This window comes from Brachypodium distachyon, chromosome 1, assembly GCF_000005505.3.
Source record: "Brachypodium distachyon strain Bd21 chromosome 1, Brachypodium_distachyon_v3.0, whole genome shotgun sequence".
Classification (NCBI taxonomy): Eukaryota; Viridiplantae; Streptophyta; class Magnoliopsida; order Poales; family Poaceae; genus Brachypodium; species Brachypodium distachyon.
Window position 1 is genome coordinate 10,636,182 of NC_016131.3, and position 19,456 is coordinate 10,655,637.

The 19,456-nt window shown below is 46.8% G+C and overlaps 3 protein-coding genes across 5 annotated transcripts; 1 reads left to right on the top strand and 2 right to left on the bottom strand.

The window, feature by feature from the left end:
- Positions 1–482: 482 nt before the first annotated feature.
- Positions 483–3,170, bottom strand: LOC100825458 (expansin-B12). 3 transcript variants are annotated; one of them, XM_024456889.1, is made up of 7 exons: positions 3,010–3,170; positions 2,521–2,593; positions 2,036–2,113; positions 1,780–1,946; positions 1,561–1,673; positions 1,254–1,477; positions 483–1,146 (listed from the first exon to the last, which is right to left on the bottom strand). In XM_024456889.1, the coding sequence occupies exons 2-7, from the start codon at positions 2,532–2,534 to the stop codon at positions 729–731; spliced, it is 1,014 nt and encodes a 337-aa protein (XP_024312657.1). In that variant the 5' UTR covers positions 2,535–2,593; positions 3,010–3,170; the 3' UTR covers positions 483–728. The 3 variants fall into 3 exon arrangements, with proteins under 3 accessions (XP_024312657.1, XP_014755889.1, XP_010232132.1); XM_014900403.2 differs by having other exon boundaries at positions 2,567–2,593; positions 3,010–3,169; XM_010233830.2 differs by having other exon boundaries at positions 2,537–2,593; positions 3,010–3,168.
- A 3,170-nt stretch (positions 3,171–6,340) lies between these two features.
- On the bottom strand, positions 6,341–8,051 carry LOC100825767 (protein TOO MANY MOUTHS). The gene is made up of 2 exons (XM_003559593.4): positions 7,373–8,051; positions 6,341–7,255 (listed from the first exon to the last, which is right to left on the bottom strand). Exons 1-2 carry the CDS (start codon positions 7,982–7,984, stop codon positions 6,479–6,481), a joined length of 1,389 nt encoding a protein of 462 aa, XP_003559641.1. The 5' UTR covers positions 7,985–8,051; the 3' UTR covers positions 6,341–6,478.
- An 8,679-nt stretch (positions 8,052–16,730) lies between these two features.
- Positions 16,731–17,953, top strand: LOC104581993. Its single transcript, XM_010231225.3, has one exon. The coding sequence runs from the start codon at positions 16,914–16,916 to the stop codon at positions 17,781–17,783; it is 870 nt and encodes a 289-aa protein (XP_010229527.1). The 5' UTR covers positions 16,731–16,913; the 3' UTR covers positions 17,784–17,953.
- The last annotated feature ends 1,503 nt before the right edge of the window (positions 17,954–19,456 follow it).

The window sequence follows — 19,456 nt, forward strand, 5'->3', positions numbered from 1 at the left end:
GGTAAACTCTGATGTTCTTTTCCAGGCTACGAAGGAAGGTGGTCATTTCCATGGCCCGGCTGCTGCAGTTCTGGAGGAATGTTTCAAGCTCGTCTCTGAGTTGCACGACATGCTAATCAAATCCAGAGTGTTTGGGTCGATGATCCCCCTAGCAACCTTTTACCACTCTTAATTAATGATGTAACAATTATTTGATACCAATATAAGGTTGCTTCCCCGTAAAAAGAAACAAAGATAGAACAAATTCTTGGTGGAAACCTTGGAAAAACCAATATTACTAGTTGAAATGTTCAGCATGGTAGAAACATCTCTACGCCCAGATGTTCAATATTTTCAATTGTGTGTACTAAAAAACCCAAATTGCGGACACTTATCACTGGAAAGTGCGACTAACGAAGTTTAATCAAACATATTTACATTCTCCAAACAAAGTTGCAGTTTGATACTTTGATGGATATAAAGAAAGTGCATCACGCCATCGCTTGAGAAACAGAGATAATCGCTTCACCTACCGGCTACCCAGTCAGTTTAATCAACCATTTACACTGAGATTGTCCAAACAAAACTACACTAGCAGAATGTCAGAATAGTTGCATGCTGCTCAAAGAAATCACATGAAGGGGCAATCCATCCTCAAAGCTACAAGAAAAACACAGTTAATACATCCATCCACCCTGTTAATCGTAGACAAGTGACACAGAGAACCACCAGACTAGAGTCACATCACATCACAGCTGAAGTAATATCACAAACAACAGGAGGAAGTGGTACAGCCCATAGCCCCGACAGCCACCGCTCGCCCGGTGGTCATCCCTCACCGCAATGCCGCCTGGTTGGTACGCAACGCCAGGGTTCCACCCGGCAGGTATGGCATTGCCGGCGACGAGCATCTTGCCAGACCTGAAGGTCAGGCGTATGGAGAACGGCCCCTGGAGGGTGGATCCGGAGTTGAGTTTCCACACTGCTCCCCAGGACTGCTGCATTGGGATCCACGCTGATGTCGCCCCAGTGCTGCTCGGCATGAGATCGACAGCCGCAAGGTCGCTGTCGCTGTCCTCGTACTCGACGAGCACAGCGAGGTAGTTTGGGTTTGATCCGGTGTCCACTTTGAAGGTCAAGCCTACTCCAGTCCAGTCACACTGCACACTGGTACAATCACAAATTGCTGAGGCAGCAGAATAATGGAAACCATACATCTGTTGGAAGAGGCCATGTAAAGTAACTACGATCTATGCTCATCGATGCATGTGTACCGGGTATACTGGATTTGCAGGAGGCCAGCTCCGCGGAGTTGGTCAGCCTGGCCAGGCTTCGCCATGGCACCAAATGCTGTTCCGCTCATGTCGAAATGGGCTGCCTCATTCTGGCACTGGCCATCGACTAGCTCGCTCAGGCATGGCCCGCCGCCAGGGCCCTGGTCCGTGATGACGACGGTCACTGGAATACCAGAGCAAGCTTCATTGCCAGCACACATAACCTGATGAATCAAGATTTCCAAATGTCAAATGACAGACAGTTGCAATCATGCTCATGGACTCAGCTGCATAGAGCTGCACGCACCCGGTAGCACGACCCACAGCCATCACCAGAATCATATATGAAAGGGCTGCCAGCGGCAATCATGGATGAGAATGGCGGCTGGTCAACAGCATACTGGTATCCACATGCACCACCTACAGCACATATAGTTGAGGCATGCATACATGAGACAATAATTTACTACGCCAGGCAATCAGACGCCAGTTTGGGCAGAGCTAGCATCTCTCGGATATCTATTACCTTCACTTCCAGCACCATTAGCGTCACCGTACCATGTAGCGATGCCGCCGGACCAGCTGGAGAGCTCATGCTGGAACTCAACGGATGCACAAGGGTGGAAGAGCAAAGTGACAGCAACTGTAATGGCAAAGGACAAGAGCTGAAGCTTGGAAGCCACACACTGCACTCTGAAATTTGCTTTGGCTGGTCAGGTCAAAGATAGTGTTGGCTTGCAAGGAGAGATAGAAGACAAGCATAAAGAAGAAGTGCATGTTACCTATCGGATGTGTACATTTGATGAACAATTTGTGTAACTAGGGATGCAACAATGGACAGTGCATGGGTTCTCCTTTGCCTGGGAATACATTGAAAAAAGATGAAATCAAAGAGAAGAGGCAATTCCAATTCCAATTCCTACTTGAATTGTAATTTTTCTAAGTTTGAATATTGTACAGTCCAGACATGCATGAAAATGAATTATTAGTGCATATATTTGTATTGATCATGTATCAATTTAGAATAAAATAAAATGCAGGTTTTTAAAATGTTCTTAATAGACTCGATATTATATAAAAATCTAGAAAATGTGCAAAATATCAGCAGCGACGTTTCTGAAAAATTGACTAACCAAAGTAAAAAAAAATATCATCACAACAACAATAGATAGCATTGTTCATCAGCTCACACAAAATGTTCACAACATGAACCATGCATAACCGCAACTATACATAGCAGCAAGAATGTTCACAACATGAAACATACATAACAACAACCATACATCAAGTTTGGAGGCAGGCATCAACCATACATCAATCAGTCCAATGCTTCAAATATCCTGTGAGAAGAAAGGGACAAGAAATAAAATTAATGAATGAAAGAACTTGCAAGAAATCTAGGGTTTTCTGCTCAGTCCATGGGGCTTCTGCTCAATGAGGTTTGGAAGGGGAAGGGGCGGCGGGGAGCACGCCATGGGGTGCAGCCGTGCAGGTGGAGCTCGGTTCAGCTCGACCCGCATCGGAGAAGGAAGGGATGCGGAGCAGCGGAGGTGAGGATGTGGGGTGGGGTTATGCTCCATGGGGTTTTGAAGGGGAAGGGGACAGCGGTGAGCATGCCTCGGGAGCTGGTAGAGCTCGGCGTGGACCGCCGCACCGGAGACGGAGGGGACGCCGGAGGTGGGGGGCGGAATGGCGGCGTGGTAGCTGGAGAATGGCGCGAGGGGCTGGAGAAGGGAGGACAGGAGAGGGAACTTACCAGCGGCGTCGACCGCCGCGCGCGCGCCGCCTGCCGCCGTCGACCACCGCGCGCCGTCGGTCGCTGCTCGCCTCCGGCTTGCCCTCTTACTTCGACGGTCGTGTCGAGAGGGAAAACGTTTTGGGGAGAACGCGGGATGTATTCAGGCGAGTTATTCGGTTCCGGGCCAATATGGTTTGGGGAGAACGTTTTGCTGAAGAGTGAAGACAGTGGAGGTCGGTGGACGGGAAATCACTGGGAGCCGATTCCAGGACACAATTCCATCCGCATCCAAACGGTGGAATTGAGCCCATCCAATGAAAATTTCTCAATTCTGCGTCTGAAATTTCATCCGCATCCGAAATTCTAGTAGGATGGAAATTTCGGTTATTTGCTAAGATTTTGTTATTTTTGGATGAAAATTTATACTTTTTGCCAAGCTAATGCTTCGCTATCCATGCTAGTTCATTTTGTTGAAGTTGGTCAACTTGTGGGCTACTAAAGCCATCATTAAAAAAACGCTTGTGGTGACTTCGTCAACCGTTGTCTGTCGACTCAGTCTCTTGAAGACGCTCATAAGACTAGACTATGTGTGTGTGTGCGTTCATAGAAGTGAGTGTACTTAAGTATTGCGTTTATACCGCGTTTATAAGAAAAGACGTCAAACCAAACACATCCTTCTTCTTTTCACGAAAACGACGCTGATCACTCATTTAGTATAAATATGTACTCACTCCGATCCTAAATTTTTGTCATTGTTTTAATGCAAATTTGAACTAAAACAACGACAATCTAATATCTAATTAAAGTAGCAGAAATTTTATTGTGTAGATTGTTTCAAAGTTATCGGACGGCCGAGAATAAATCACTTGAACGCAATTCTACAAACAAAAAAAAACCTTACTCTCCCCCGATCGGTAAGGATTACGGAAATGTAATCTGATTGTATTAAGGTATGAAAAACCAATCCGGAGCAGAACCGTAAGGCAATAAAAAAACTCTATCTAGACACTGAGGGAACTCTGGCCAATAAAAATATTAGCCACATGAGATGCAACTCCGACCAGAGAAGGAAAGGATACGAGGGATCGAGGATATGGGCTGCTGGGAGGCACCGGAGCAGAGAGATTTGTGGCTCTGCTTGCTGTTCGGTAGATTTGGGTCAAATATATCCAACTAAAAATTCTAAGGCGTGTAAATTGTTCCAAAGTTATCCTGCGGCTGAAAATAAAATCAGTTACAAAAACAGAAGGCACCACACGTCCACGTAGGCAAAAAATATATCTGCTATTGATTTCAGATTTTAGTGGCAAAAATAGAAAACCCGATGGATACAAGCAGAAAATGTACTATCCATAGCCAGGCGTAACACCATACTCGGATCGACCTTATCAGGTGCCAGTACGGGCTTTTAGGTTGTAGCCGTGAAACCAAGTGCAAAGCAAACAAACCCATATTTCGAATCTGAATCAATTAAAAAAATGACATACAACAACTACGATGAAAAAAAGAGGAGAATTGGAAATTATGCAAATTTATCGTATGTTTGACACCTTAATACTAGAGCGAAAAGACAAGCTGGAACCAACTACTCCAACTGTCGGTGACGTTCTGCCATGCGAATCATACCTCATATGAGATGTTTAGTAAAATGACTTGATATTGAATGTGGACAGATCTTGAAAATGAAATAGGAAAAGAAAAAACATGGCGTAAATGCTATGTGTATCGGATGAAAAAACATTACTAGCTAACAAATTCGGCTTCCATACATCGACATATGCACCATCACCAATTCCGTGTATCCGTCAACATCTGCCGTCCGGTAGTAGCATCCTTGCAAGAAAACGCAAGCTGGAAGCCAATTTACCATAAGCGCACCCAAATCCATGATTGCAAATTAGACACCTAAAGTCAAACATCTATCGCTATCGGCCGCTGGAAGCAACAAAAAAAACCAGAGACAATATGACGAAATAAAGACCATTGAATGATGGGACTAATAGATACAAATTGGGTAGGTAAAAATCACAGCATACTGCATTATCCATTAAAATCTAAATGTCTATAATCAATGTCTGAAATGAAACTTTTTAAATATCTAAAATAAAAATTTGACATGCAAATTGAAACACAACTAAAAACACATATGTTACAATATAAGCTCAATACTTTTATATTGCACACGATGTTAATAAAACAAACTCTCCCAGTAAAACATGTAATGACTATCTAATCTACAATATATCATGTTATGAATTTAAGCTCATATAAGCATTGAGAACATTTGGTCTTATCATTCCAAAGATATAACAAAAACGACTAAAGAACTATGTATTTTGGTAGCCAAAATTGTAATAAAGAAACAAATTTTCAAAAAAAAAAGTGAATTGTTCCAAATACACTAGGTCTAAATTGAATACAAAATGAATGAGAACGAAAACATATAACATTACATTATATAAATCTAGCCACGCAATCTGCGCGGGTCACCTAGCTAGTTATTTAGAATCGGAGGAATAACCCGTGAACAGTTGACAAGTGACCAAGCACAAACAAGAGTATATTCGGGAGAGATCCCTTTCCTTGGGACTTTTGTAGATTCGCCTAATAAAGTTTATGCACGTTCAGAAAACAGGTTTTGCTATTTCTGAGGCGACTGAATAATAACTATTTCTAAGTCGACTGCAAAAACAGTTTAATTAATCACTAAGATTAATTTATAATTTAAGATTTAGGCAAGTACAAATGATGGATGAGAAAATTTAAATCAAGTAGTTATAATTGTTGACTGAAAATAAGTATGTTTAAGTCAACTGAGAAACATGGACTCCCTAAAGTAGCCATGAGGGGACCGTTATATACTTGTAAAATCAAAATAACAAATGGGGCAAAAACAATTACTCAACATCTCTACTCTTACAAATGAATTCAAAGCACAATTATAAAGACGCTTTGTTGTACTAATATTGAACGGGTTTGCTATGAAGAAGTAGCTTCTTGTTGGAAATCAGTTGAGGAATTTGGCCATCAGATTTTCATCCAATGACAACACGTGAAAAAGACAAGAATGAGGATGTCACAACAAATCTTAATCAAATGGTTCTAGTACGTGGACTGAAATTTAGTCCTTTTGCTTAAAAAGTAGCCACGTCAAATATCTAAATTATGATGATGCAGTGATTAAAACTATTGGAATATCCAAAACAACCAATGTTGCGATGAGTTTTGGATTTTACAAATGTAAAAAAGAAGTGCTGCATAAGAGGATTCATGTGGCGATGATCCGATGGACGATATTTGACATTTTGAAGGGACCATAAATGCTGCATAAGAGGATTTCATGTGGCGATGATCGTATGCACGATATTTGACATTTTAAAGGGGTCGGGAAAACAGAGATCCATCCTCTGTCCGTCGCAGGTTGGAGCCCATAATTAGTAGTAATTAGTAAACCATCAATGATCGCTCACTAATCAGTAATTAATCATCACAGGTCGAGTACCAACATCAACAACACGACAAGGTGGCAGAGCAATCCGCCCAAACCTCCAACGACCCCGTAACCTCGGCAACCGGATCCCTCGTCTTCCAGCGCCGACGACGTCCCGTTGACGTTCCCTGGGCCGCCGCCTCCTGCCACGCACGGCGGCGGCGCCCCGAGGAAGCTGGCCCGCAGGCCCCTGCCGACGCACAGCTCGTCATTGCCCCGCACGTCGAGCCGCCTGCCGAGCCGCGCCACGAACTCCCTCGGCAGCGCGATCTCCCCCGCGAGCCTGTTCTGGCTGAGGTTGAGCTGGCCCAGGTGCGGCAGCGCGCCCAGGCTGGCCGGGATGGGCCCGTCGAGCCGGTTTCGGTCCAGCGACAGCGCCATCAGGCCCCCCAGCGCCGCGAAGAACGGGCCGATCGGGCCCGTGAGGTTGCAGCCCGACAGGCCCAGCACCTGCAGCCCGCGGAGCGAGCCGACCACCGCCGGCACCGCGGTCCCGATGGGGTTGTCCTGCAGCAGCAGGTACTGCAGCTTCGAGAGCCCCGACAGTGTGGCTGGCAGCGGGCCCGCGAGCCCGTTGTGGCTCAGGTCCAGGAACACCAGCTCCTTGAGCGACCCGATCTCCGGCGGCACTTGGCCAACGAAGCGGTTGTAGCTCAGGTCGGCCTTCTGCAGCATCCTCATGCTGCCCAGCGCCCCCGGCACGCCGCCCTCGATGCCGTTCCAGCTCAGGTCCAGGATGGTCAGCCTCGTCATCCCTCCGATCTCCTCCGGTATCTGCAACAAAACGCAAAATGTAACGTGTCAGCATCTCACCATAACGACACGACATGCACATTTAGCAACAACGAATTCGTTTGCGGCAGCACGTAGCTAGTTTGTTAACGAACGTGCCTGGCCGGTGAGGTTGTTGTAGCTGAGGTCGAGCTGCTGCAGCGCGGCGAGGCCGCCGAGCTCCCGGGGGATCTCGCCACGGAAGCCGTTCTGGGACAGGCTGAGCACCTGCAGGCTAGTCCTGAGGTTGCTCAAGGTGGCCGGTATCCGTCCCGTGAGCCCCGGGTTAGACTTGAGGACGAGCTGCTCGAGGGAGGAGGTGTTGGTGAAGAGCGCCGGGGGCAGCTCGACGGGCCGGCCGACGAAGCAGCCGAAGAGGGAGAGCGTCCTGAGGTGGGGGAGGCCCAGGATGGCGGGCGCCGCGAGGCGGGCCCCGGGCCTGCAGGGCGGGGCGGAGACGTCCGGGCCGAAATGGAGCCGCGTGGCCCGGAGGCGGCGGCTGTCGTCGGGGGCCAGCTCGCACTGGAGCCCGGGCCAGGGCGTGTCCGTGCAGGGCCGCGGGTGGAGCTCGGCCCACGTCGGGTCGCCCAGCAGGTCGCCCATCACGCGGAAGATGGCCGCCAGCTCCGACCTCGGCAGCTCCGCCGGCGCCGGTGCTTCTCCCGTGGCGGCTTGGAAGAGGAGGATCGGCAGGAGGGAGATGGTGAGCGAGACGAAGAGGGAAGAAGCCATTTTTCGAAGGACGTGGTGGGGTATACGCTGATAGTCCAGCTAGATAGATGTGTCTTCTCGTCTGAAAGCTCTAGCTTTATGAGCTCTGAGATCGTGACAAGACACGAGCACTGACACACACGCGCGCGCGAGGTGGAAAATTAAAATCGGAAAAGTTTACTGGGAAAGGTGGCCAACATAAACCTGACTGACAACCCAATGTCATCAAGAACCATGGTCGGTCAGTGCACTGCACAAGCAAGACAACAAAGAGGAGGATACGTACGTATAAAAGTGTAAATATGAACCGTGAATGAGAGCACTCGAGACATCGATGTAATCAGTCAATTTCATTAACAGTGAATGATGGCACTCGAGACATGCGGGGCTTCACCCCGCTGTTTGCACGGATGTAGTCCGTATGCATGCATGCATAGCGCCACACGGACGAATGGTCGGCTCTGGTGAGTGGTATTCAATGCCAGTACGTAGCGGGGGAAAAGACGACGTTGTACATCAATTGTTGTATCCCGTGTACTTTGGTGGAGGCAGGCATAAATTGATGATACTGGTAGTACACTAGTACGGTAGCACACAGAAAAAATAAATCGGAAAAGACGCCTCACTTGCTTGGCCGGTTGGACCCTCCGCCCACCTCTTGTTTGAGCAGACAGTCTGAGGCAGAGGAATCCCGAATCAGTACGCACGTACGTACATTACGTACGGGCGGTGCACCTGGGCGATGGTCCCATTGGGGCATACACATGTATACAGCTGCGGCACTGGGCGTCCTGGCTCGTGCTGGATGCAGCCCTGGCGCAGAGAGAGCTCCTCCACGCCACGTAAGCTGTGGCTGTGCTTCAGTGCACAGACACACAAACACAAGCTCTGGACGACGAGACCGCACGGTCAAAGATCGATATGTGTGCTTTGAAAAGACGGAAGAGGGGGCCCTCAACAACAACAGTTGCGTTGCCACAGGAGCCTGCACTAGCTATAGCTAGCTAGCAGTGGGTGGCAAACATGCATGCATGGCATGGCACGGCGACAGACGACAACGGCCCGGCGCGGCAGCCGCGACTCTGGCTCGAACACGAGCGCGCGGGCCACGGGCTGCCTGCCAGGGGCGTACTACCACAGGCTAGAGCTTTCATCATGGTCGTGCGTGCGCGCATCAGGCACCGGCGAGCAGAGCACGGGAGCTTTCGCTTGCAGCAGTGAACCGCAATTTAATTGGTTGGCGCACACGGTGGTGGGCTTGCGTGTTCCGACTTTCGAGTAGCAAGGCGACGAGCGCCTCGATCGGCCCGACCCTGATAAAAAGGGCGCAGCAGACACGGCAAGAGCAAGATCAACAGCTATAGGCTGCTGGCCATGTCATTATAATAGGTACTACTTTACTAATAGCAGACCCACGTTACAGTCTCACAAGATGTCTAGGAGCACGTGTTGTAGTTGGCTACTAGTTAATATCCCACTCCTCTTCTCTCTTCTTTTCTCTTTCTTCCAACTAAGCACCAATATAGTATTGAAATTCTGGTAACCAGCTTATAACCCACTATTATTCTTGCTCTAAGACCGTAAGACACGGCGCGGCGCCGGTGTAGGACGTGCGACCGTGACCGATAGACACTGGGCCTCTTTGGCTCCTAGGATGTTTTAAGGAAAAATAAATGGTACTAATCCTAAAGAATAATTCTTATAGATGTTATTCGGATCGTAGGATATGAACTATTCCTTCAAATTTTGGTGAAATTTAAACATGATGTCTAACCTCTTTGAAACCTTCCTTTGAAAGTTGGAATGCATCTTTTCTCTATCTCTCACCTCTTACTTCATATAATCTCAAAATTCTTTTCCTAGGAAACATTCAAACACTCTTTTCAAACAATTTTTATATTTCGAATTCTTATAGTATTCAAAATGACATGACATTTCAATCCATGTTTTTTCCATTCCTATGTTTTTGCAATTATCCAAAGAGGCTCTGAACGATCTCCCGAACATGGGCACAGTCTCTTTGCTGTATGATGTCTAACTTCTCTTAACAACAGTTCAGACGTCCAAATCGAATTAGTTCATCTTTGTGTACATTTTGACGATATCTTGGAAATATACCTGGGCAAACCTCGGGCTGGACCGGGTTCGGTCCGGGCTTCATAAAAGCCCGACGGTCAAACCTGAAGCCCGAGCCCGGCCCGGCCCGAAACCCCGAAAATAGGCCATTTAAGCATTAAAATAATTATTTTCGGAATAAATAAATGATTTTTATACCTATTTATCCTAAAAAAATACCCTTTTTGGTCATTTCGGGCTTTTTTCGGGCTTTCAGGACGGGCTTGCGACTGGAAACTGAGGCCCGAGCCTGGGCCGGGCCGGGCCACCCATGCCTAGGTATACTTGGAAACGAGGTCCAGTATTGTTTCATGTAAGAATGGCGCCAAAAGTAGGGTTCTTGATGCTTGATGGACAGAGTACGAGTGAGCCACGACTTAGGGTTCTCGATGCTTGATGGACACTTGACAAGTTGGCACCACGGTGTTTTTTCGAATAGGTATAGTCTCGCTCAACTCCAATGCTATGACACAGTGGGGGGAGAGTTCCGTCCTCACTATTTTTAGGACGTCCTGAGCACTTGACTCCGGACTGAGTGTGTCTTTCCAAATATCGGACTCTAGAGAGCTCTAGTAGGCTCACCTCTCGACCTCAAACCGAACGAATATTTCCGGGAGTCAAGGCTAGGACACAAAGGAGCAGTGGCGGAGTTAGAACAAAAGTTTAGGGTGGGGCAAGTGGATTTTGTTGTATTTTTCCTCTAAAAGAGATTGTTTTCTTGAACTTTTATGCAATATATCTAAAACATCTATACATGAGGCTAGATTTTTAGGATGGGGCATGCCCCACCGTGCCACCCACCTGGCTCCGCCATTGCAAAGGAGTTCCAGAGTTTCCCCCTTGGGTTTATTCAAGGTGAGATAAAGTGAGTACACGTAAAAGATAAATAACCTTAAAATCCACGACAAATGAACATGTATCTTTTGCTACACTAGCACGGTGTCCCGCACATTGCACGGGAAACATCTTTAATCATCATTTTTAGCCGGTCTGGATAATTATCTTTTCACTCTGCGCCTGTACACCCCCTCCCCAAATTCAAACACCATGACGGTTCAAATTGCATGATGCCCATTCGGTGAGAAGGGTAAGATAGTCAATTTAGAATTTATAAGCCTCTCTCTCTGTCTCCCTCTCTCTTCCCTCTTCTAAGACTGCTCTCGGCGGCCATCGCGCCGCTCCTCACCTCCCCCTTAGCTCCCCTTCTATCATAATATTTGTCTAAATTTTCCCCATCAATTAAATCTCTAATCTCATTGGTTCCGAGCTTGGTCAAGCGGGATTTGAAGTTGTCGACGCCAATCGAGTTGTCGCTACTCCCAATCGGCCGGTGATTCATGGAGGGGGCCATTCCCCATGCTGCTTCACACCAGAGGAGGAACGGGTGAGGTCGGCAAACTGGAGGAGGAAGGCAGCGGCGCCGCTGCGAGGAGGGAGCCAGCGGCGCGTTGAGGGTAACTGGGCAACGCTGGTGCGAGATGAGAAATAATTGTTTTTCTTTTTGTTCAATTTATGTACCAACGTAAAAAATCTTTGGGAAGGGGGTGCACCAAACAAGCCTCTTTTGTTTTTAGTGCACCTATCTCATACTCCCTCCGTCCCATATTAAGTGACTTTTCTATTACATGTATCTAGACGCGTATTTTAACTGTAGATACTCCCTCCGTCCCATATTAAGTGACGTTTTATTACATGCATCTAGACGCCCTTTAGACATAGATACGTTCATATTTGGGCAAATTTGAGTCACTTAATATGGGACGGAAGGAGTATAAAAGAGAGAGAAAATGGAAATCTCATATATGGAAAATTATACCAAAAACTCAGCGTAGATTCTGAATCTATGACTCCATCATGCACGTCGTTTCTCAACCTGAGAGTATATGACGGCAATGGCTTACTAATTTAATAATAACATAACTTATGAGTTTATGTCAAGAAACAATTCCTTGCAAATATACATCTGCGCAATGCTAGCTCTACGGATCACATCTGCAATCTACTCCGTAGATCGCAGCTGAAGGGAAGAAGAAATTCCAAACTTCAGATTGAGACAACAAACTGTAGCCTATAAATTGTGTCGCTGCAATAACAGATTGATTACACCTACGATCTCTGATGCGAGGACGAACACAATGGACCTACCGTTAGGAGGCGAGCAAAGGACGATGCCCCAGAAAATCTATCCTTTTTTTATTGATTAACTAAAAAGAGGACCTAAAAAATCAACGGTTACATGGGCCTTAAACCAATTTAAACATTGATCACAACTCTTGTTCCATGGTGTTGATTGGTCTCCTCTGCACAATACAACGTGGAGAAGCAATTAAGCATGTAAAATCTAGAGATTATACGGTCTACTACAAACGGAGCATTCACACAACTGTTATTTTTGTTTGATGACGTTGATTAGACCGGCCTGAGAAAGCGAAGCTAACGAATCTAAAATCTGAAAACTACAAGCAATTGTGGGAACATACGGAGCAATCGAAAGACGCATATGTATACTTACACCCATGCCTAGTTCTGTTCGTGATGCTTGGCTTGATGTTGCATGCCGCGGTGGGCATAGCTTAAAAGATTTCAGCCCAGGCAGCCAACACGTGAGAATGTGAGATGAGATTTGAGCCCTGGCCGGCAACCAACACGTGAGAAGTGTCGATGATTTTTGCAGTCTGCGGCGGCTGCCCAACGCCGGGGGCAATTTTCTTTTTTTTGAACAGAACACCTGGGGCAACTTCGTGAGGTCAAAGGAAGAAAACAGTACGCGCGTTTTTACGTAATGGCATAGGTGGGTAATTTTTTCTAATGCCTCCTTAAACCAATTTAATCTGTGCAAGCCCAACAAACGTATAACCTCCCTTAAATCTTGATCGTGAAGTATAAAATTAATGGTCAAATTAATTCGGATGATGTGGATCAACGTGATAGCTCCTCTCGATACCTCTAATATTGCTTTTAGTACTTAAAGGCCCTCCCATCGACTCTTAGGGTCCTTTTCTCTCAATCAAGGCCTTTCTCTTAACTTGTTTGGCTTGTTGACCTATCTAGGTGAGCTGATCAATCCTTGTTCTCAACTCGACTGGATGGAGACTTGGAATCGCCATGTAATTTTTTTTAGCATTATCGGGTACCGTCTCCAAATTTCCAAAGGTATTTCAACAAATTGTAGATATATGTCTTGTTCAGGAGCGTTTAGATGTATCTTCAACACGTGAGCACAAGCTGTAACTGACGTCAGCAGGCATTGAACTGATCACGCTGACGCAAACGATACATGGCGAACGATCGAGCTACTAATTGGCCTCACTCCTGTACAATTTTCTTCTTTCGACTCCCAAACAGCCAGACAGGCAGACATCCTCCCCCCAAAAATCATTGAAGCCCGGAAACAACCAGCCGCGTGCACGAGGCACGACGGCAAACGTCGACCTCACTGTCAAGGGAGGCCACGTATGCGCATGTCTTGGCGGCTGGGAACCGAGCTACTGTCAAGAGTAGCTAAGCTATAGCCAGGACGGACAAATAATAATCGATCAACTCTGCAAACTCGAAGAAGAAAACTCACCGATTGCCTCTTTAGGGATAAGAAAGATCGTACTAGTATCGTGCTTATCGCTCGGATCAGACAGCGGAAGGAGGCTAACGTTGTCGCGTTCACATGCCTGAACTGAACAAGCTAGCTGGGCACGTCTACTTCTGGCGTTCTAGAAGAAAACTAAAAAGAGAACGACAGAGATAAGCTTTACACAGAGACAGAGAAACATCGTAGTAAGATAACTAGGCACCGGGAGGCGGGAGCCTTGCCTTGTGGTAGCGATTTCGAACTTGATCCGGTGTGTTTTTTTCTTTAGTTTCTTTCTTCTAATTGACACCATGACCCTGCACTAAATTCTGGCTCCGTCACTGTATTTACGCTGCGTTTTTCTGACAAGTAGTACTGCACGTCAGATGCAAGTATATACGTACCGGCCCATTTCTTTCTTTCTTTCTTTCTTTCTCGAAGTCTGCCTCTTGTCATTTTCGAATGCTAGTACTGTAGTATACTTAAGATTTAAGACTTGATAAGTGGAGAACTCCTCTTTGGTTGCCAATTTTTTTTTGCCATTTTTCAATACGAAATGTCAAACTTTAATCATGACAATGTGAAGAGCTGCGCAGCAGTTTTCCACTTGTAGTGAGGAGGCTAGTCAGTTGAAATTAACTTTACCGCAAAGCGCAGGAGTGAGGATTAGCATTAGGATGGGTTGACAAGATGCCAAACAAGTTTTGTTTTAGGTAGCTTTGACCTGAGAACCAGATCCAATTAACTTTAGCGCCACCTGTGAGAAAATTACAAGGATAAACTCGTGACACTACACCGTTACATACACGTATTGGAGGCACGAGTTCCTTTTAGAGTATGTGGAACGGGAAGATTTAGTTGGAATGAGGCATAGTCAGGATCGATGTGCTTACACACAATTCGTTTGTTCTAAAAACTTGTGATATGTATATCAGCAGAGCCACTAAGCATGTACGCATCCATCGGAACAACAACAAAATTACCTTGGGTTCTTATATTTTTTTACACTAAACTTTGAGCAAATCTATTTGTTGTGGTGCGCATGGAAAAATTTCTTTCGACCATTACCTTCGGTATGGGTATATATTTACGAGCCCTCCATTTTTCTTCAAATATAATAACTTATTATCTGAATTATGACATTGTACAACAATTTAGGATATACACAACCATATATTACATTGCCGAGAAGCTCGACAAAAAGAAAAAACGTATCATGGTAAGATGCTGAACACGATACATGGCGATGACAAGCCCTCCTACGACTGGAAAGGAGCTACCAAGAGATCGTCAACACAAAACAACAACTATACATAATGGAGAGGTATTAAAATGACCCTCCACCAAGCTTAGGGTATTACTCGCATTGTCATCTTCATATTCGACCAGCGAGGCCAAGTCCACGGGGATTTTTCACCCCATGCAACATGTACGAGCCTGGAAGGGAACACAGCGAAGGTCTAGACATACGCCGGATTAAGTTTTCAGCCCTAGATAGCCGGTACGGAGCAACCAATTGAACTCCAACATGCAACCAATCCACCATTGTCACTAGATTCAATGAGTGAGCAGGCCGACACACGTGCCTCTTGGTATTTCACTACCGTAGCTAGTCGGTTAGTGCAAGCACCAATCCTCGGATCTGGATAGGGGGTCATGTGCCAGCTACCAAAATAGTCACCGCCAAACGACTATATCGGAGAAAGAATATGCATCAATGATTGTCGAAACAGTCTGCCACCACCATTTTGGCGCAGTCGCTGAATCGCCATGATCTGCAACAGCCACCACGAAATCATTAATGCAACGAAATCCTTGCGGTATGGCTATATATATGCCGCTACGAAATCCTTACGGTACCGGTACTAGTATATATAAGAGTCTCAGACCAGTTGCCTTCTAATGCACCACATAGCACACAAAACTATATATACTAACAAGAGAAGACAATGATGATGACAAGACGAGCAAGGAGTTAGGAGAGTCCTTGCCGCCGTCAGGACAGGATAGCAGGCAGCCCCCAACGGCGGCGAGGTGAGAAAAAGTGGTGGCGTAAGTTGAGAGGAGAGCCAGGTTGATCGCACCATGGATATACGCGGGTGCCATGGCCCATGGGGCAAATTGTTTTTCTCCTTTCTTTTTCATGAATTCTCTAAGAACAATTTATATGTATACGAAAATAGGGGCGCCCAAAGCAAGTCAATTGTGGATTACGACGACATTGGTTTAGACATGAAGGCCAGGTGTTCATATATATATAGGAGGATGACACACGTGGTCATGACCGTATACATGACCATGCATCCACACCCACTATATGTCGTACGTAATATTCACGCATCACAGATGAAAAATACGCAGCAAGGAAAGATCTTCTTCCATTCATATGTAGTATATGGTCCGGTTAATAAATTCCGATGATGAGCGTTGAGTTCTTGAGGTGGCGCTTTTTTTTTTTTGAAGGGGGTTCTTGAGGTGGCTATACTAGCTAGCAATCATATATCGTGGCATAACCATTTTCTTAGGCATGTTACGGAGTTAAGCATAGTGTCATCAATCGCCATCACAATTTACCATTTGCTGTGCCAGGTGCTGCCGTTGAGCACCATCAGTACTGCTGTTTCTGATTGATTGCGCCGTACGTGCAAATCTCTGATTGGTGATCACCATTGAACGGCCGCAACCAGGTGCAAATCCATTGCGTACGGAAGCTCTCCATTTAATCACTGCTAGCCAGAGGCCAGATGGAGCATGCGTACGTGCTAGCTGGAGTTTAGTCCTGAGGAAGCACGCACCACACATCCTTCTCAACTCCTCAAGGCTGGCCTGCACGACCGCGTACCACCGGTCCACCACCACGTGGTAGAAACAATGAGCACCCGGTGGACTGACTTTGCTTTACCGCCCGGTCTAATGCGCGTACCTACCGCTCGGTCCGTGCGCGGCTCCGGCCTTTGCCACAGCTCTCTGCCTCCGGCCAAAAACCCCGCGGGTTCGTCCACGCGAATATATGCAACGTTAAGTACAGTAGTAGCCCGGAAGTACTTCTCTAAAGTCGAGACACATACCCCAATCATTAAGCCCCTCGCACGCGACGACTTAACACAACAACGGGTACTAGAACCACTATAAAACGGGCAGGCCGCAGGTGCAATATGTACAACCGGCCGATCGCCCGATCACAGGCACCACAATAAGCTAGCTATACAGGTTTGCGATCTTGCGATCACCATATCTGACAGGAGACTATAGCTAGTTAGGTACTCCTAAATGGCGACGAGCATGCGGCCGCCGCACGACGGCAGCATCACCAAGGCGGTGTCCATCTCGGCGCTGGTGATCTCCCTGCCCATCATCTACGTGTCGCTGCTGCGCGTCCCGCCGTCCACGCTCGCCAGGGACACCACCTTCTGGTTCCTCATGTCCAACTCCATCATCGCCATCATCGCCGCCGACTCAGGGATGCTCTTCTTCGGCACCGCCGCCTCCTGCCACGACGACGTTCCCGCTGATGAACAGCCGGCGCCGGTGGCTACACAACAGATCAGTTATGAAGATGCTACTTCGTCGGTGATGGCGGCGCGCCTTGACGAGCCAACGATGGTGGGCATCTCCCCTGTCGTCGTGGGAGATGAAGAGCTGAGAAAGGATGGACCAGTAGTAGCAAGCAACGATGTTGTGCTGGCTTTGATCAAAGATGATGGTGCAGCGAGCAAGCCTTGCAGTACTGACATGGGGCATGCCCATGCCTCGGTTCAGCAGAGACGTGAGGAGGAATTAGAAGAAGAAGCATCGGTCCAAGTCGAACCAATTCGAATCAACAAGAACTGTTCATCAATGATAGTGAAAGGAGGTTTTGCATCTAAGGAAATAGTGAAGGGTGATGAGTGGCCAATATTGCATCCTCCTCCGACGACAACAGCTGACGATCATGTACCCAAAGACGAGGGCTCCGTTGAAGTCCCGACGGAAGAGAGGAAGCCGGCTCGGTTCTCGGTGGCAGAGGAGATGAGCAACAAGACGCCACCGCCGGACGAGCGCGAGTACTGGCAGTTAAGCAACGAGGAGCTCAACAGGAAGGTGGAGGAGTTCATCACGCGGTTCAACCGAGACATGGTCGAGCAGGAAGCACGAGTCTGATCGATCGATAGAGAGTTATGGCTAGCCGGTTAGCTACTACGCTGCGTACAACTATAAGAAAAGACATGTGCTAGCTGCATCACAGTTAATGTACAAATATATATATGTGCTGCTATGTATATGTGCATATCGAATTACTTGTTAGGTAGTTTTCACTCTACTTTTTACTGTAGGACAATGAATTACTTCCTCAGTCTCATATCAAGTGACTCAAATTTGTCCAAATATAGATAAATATATGTCTAAAAAGTACATTAATAGAAAGTCACTTAATATGGGACGGATGAAGTACTCCCTCTAGTCCTAAATTTTTGACTCAAATTTGCCCAAATATGGATGTATTTATCCTTAAAATGCGTTTAGATACACGTAATATTTCGCCAACAATTTAGGATCAGAGGGAGTACATTTTTTTAAAGAGGACAATGAACTACATTTTTTTTAGCGAATCTCACACAACCTTTATTCATCAATTGAAATAGTAATACAAGCATCGGTCCATGGCTTTACTAGCCAAGTAAACCGGCCGTGATTAAGAGAAAGAGCACTCTTTACTAGACTATGCGCATCGGTATTAGACACCCTGCTCTCATGAACAAAAACTACGTCTTGAAACTCTTTACTTCGGACACCAACTTCGTGAAGAATAGGACTATAGCTGCAGCGATTACCTTCCAGGATCCCCTTAATGACCGCCTGCGCGTCCGAAGCAATGCAGAATTTCTGAATGTTCAGATCAGCCGCCAGTGCCAGTGCCTCGCAGCACGCCAACGCCTCAAGTGTTGCAGGGTCAGTGATACCTTCGAAAACCCTGGCCGAGGATCCCACATAGCGGCCCGACTCGTCTCGGCAGATAGCGGCGGAAGCACCCTTGTATTGAGTCTTCGCAACACCGCCATCGACATTGATCTTCAGCATCCTAGTTGGCGGAGGAATCCATCTTGGCGAAGGAGCAGCCGGTCGCCTGGGTTGGGACCGGCATGAAGAGTTGCTCTGCACAACCTGCAATTCCGAGAGCATCTTTGCCACAAATCCATGGATGGATACCGGACTCTGAAACATAGATTCATGAATTGCTTTCTGCCTTGTAGTCCAAATTGCCCACAGGGTCAAGATGATCTGGGTGAACTCCGCATGAGATGTTGTCTCAATCATATGAAAAAGCCATTCTCGTGCATCAGGGCATACCGAAATACATAAATGCTCGGTCAGCTGATCATCCGCTAAAGCCCAAACACACCTCGCCATTGTCCAATCGATCAAGGAGTGCCGCCAAGAATCATCTGCAGCATGGCAGATCGCACATGTCCTCGACGTAGACATATGTCGATGTTGAAGAACATCTCCCGTGGGAAGAGATTGTCGCGCAAGTCGCCATGCAAACATCCCCACTTTCGAAGGGACCTGAATCTTCCATAGTTTGGTCCATGCTTTTTCAGTGTATCCCGTACTCGACGCAGGCCTTTTCTCCAGCCAATCCTCCCGCACTTTCTTAGTCGTCACCAACATGCGATAGCAAGAACGCACAGTGAAAATGCCTGTCTTCTCATGATGCCAAGCCCAGTAATCACCATAGTTGAGGGAACTGATCAGTATAGACCTGATCACGTCCACATCCATGGGGAGAAAATGCTGCTGAAGCTTCTCCAGATCCCAACAAGCCATTGATGGAA

Excerpts from the sequence above, each read along its gene's own strand:
- LOC100825458 (XM_024456889.1), bottom strand. Across the intron at positions 1,674-1,779 it reads TAATGGTGCTGGAAGTGAAG|GTGGTGCATGTGGATACCAG; the intron begins GTAATAGATATC and ends TATGTGCTGTAG. Across the intron at positions 1,147-1,253 it reads CTGCAAATCCAGTATACCCG|TGTGCAGTGTGACTGGACTG; the intron begins GTACACATGCAT and ends TGATTGTACCAG.
- LOC100825767 (XM_003559593.4), bottom strand. The coding sequence starts at position 7,984 with ATGGCTTCTTCCCTCTTCGTCTCGCTCACCATCTCCCTCCTGCCGATC. Across the intron at positions 7,256-7,372 it reads ACAACAACCTCACCGGCCAG|ATACCGGAGGAGATCGGAGG; the intron begins GCACGTTCGTTA and ends GTTTTGTTGCAG.
- LOC104581993 (XM_010231225.3), top strand. The coding sequence starts at position 16,914 with ATGGCGACGAGCATGCGGCCGCCGCACGACGGCAGCATCACCAAGGCG.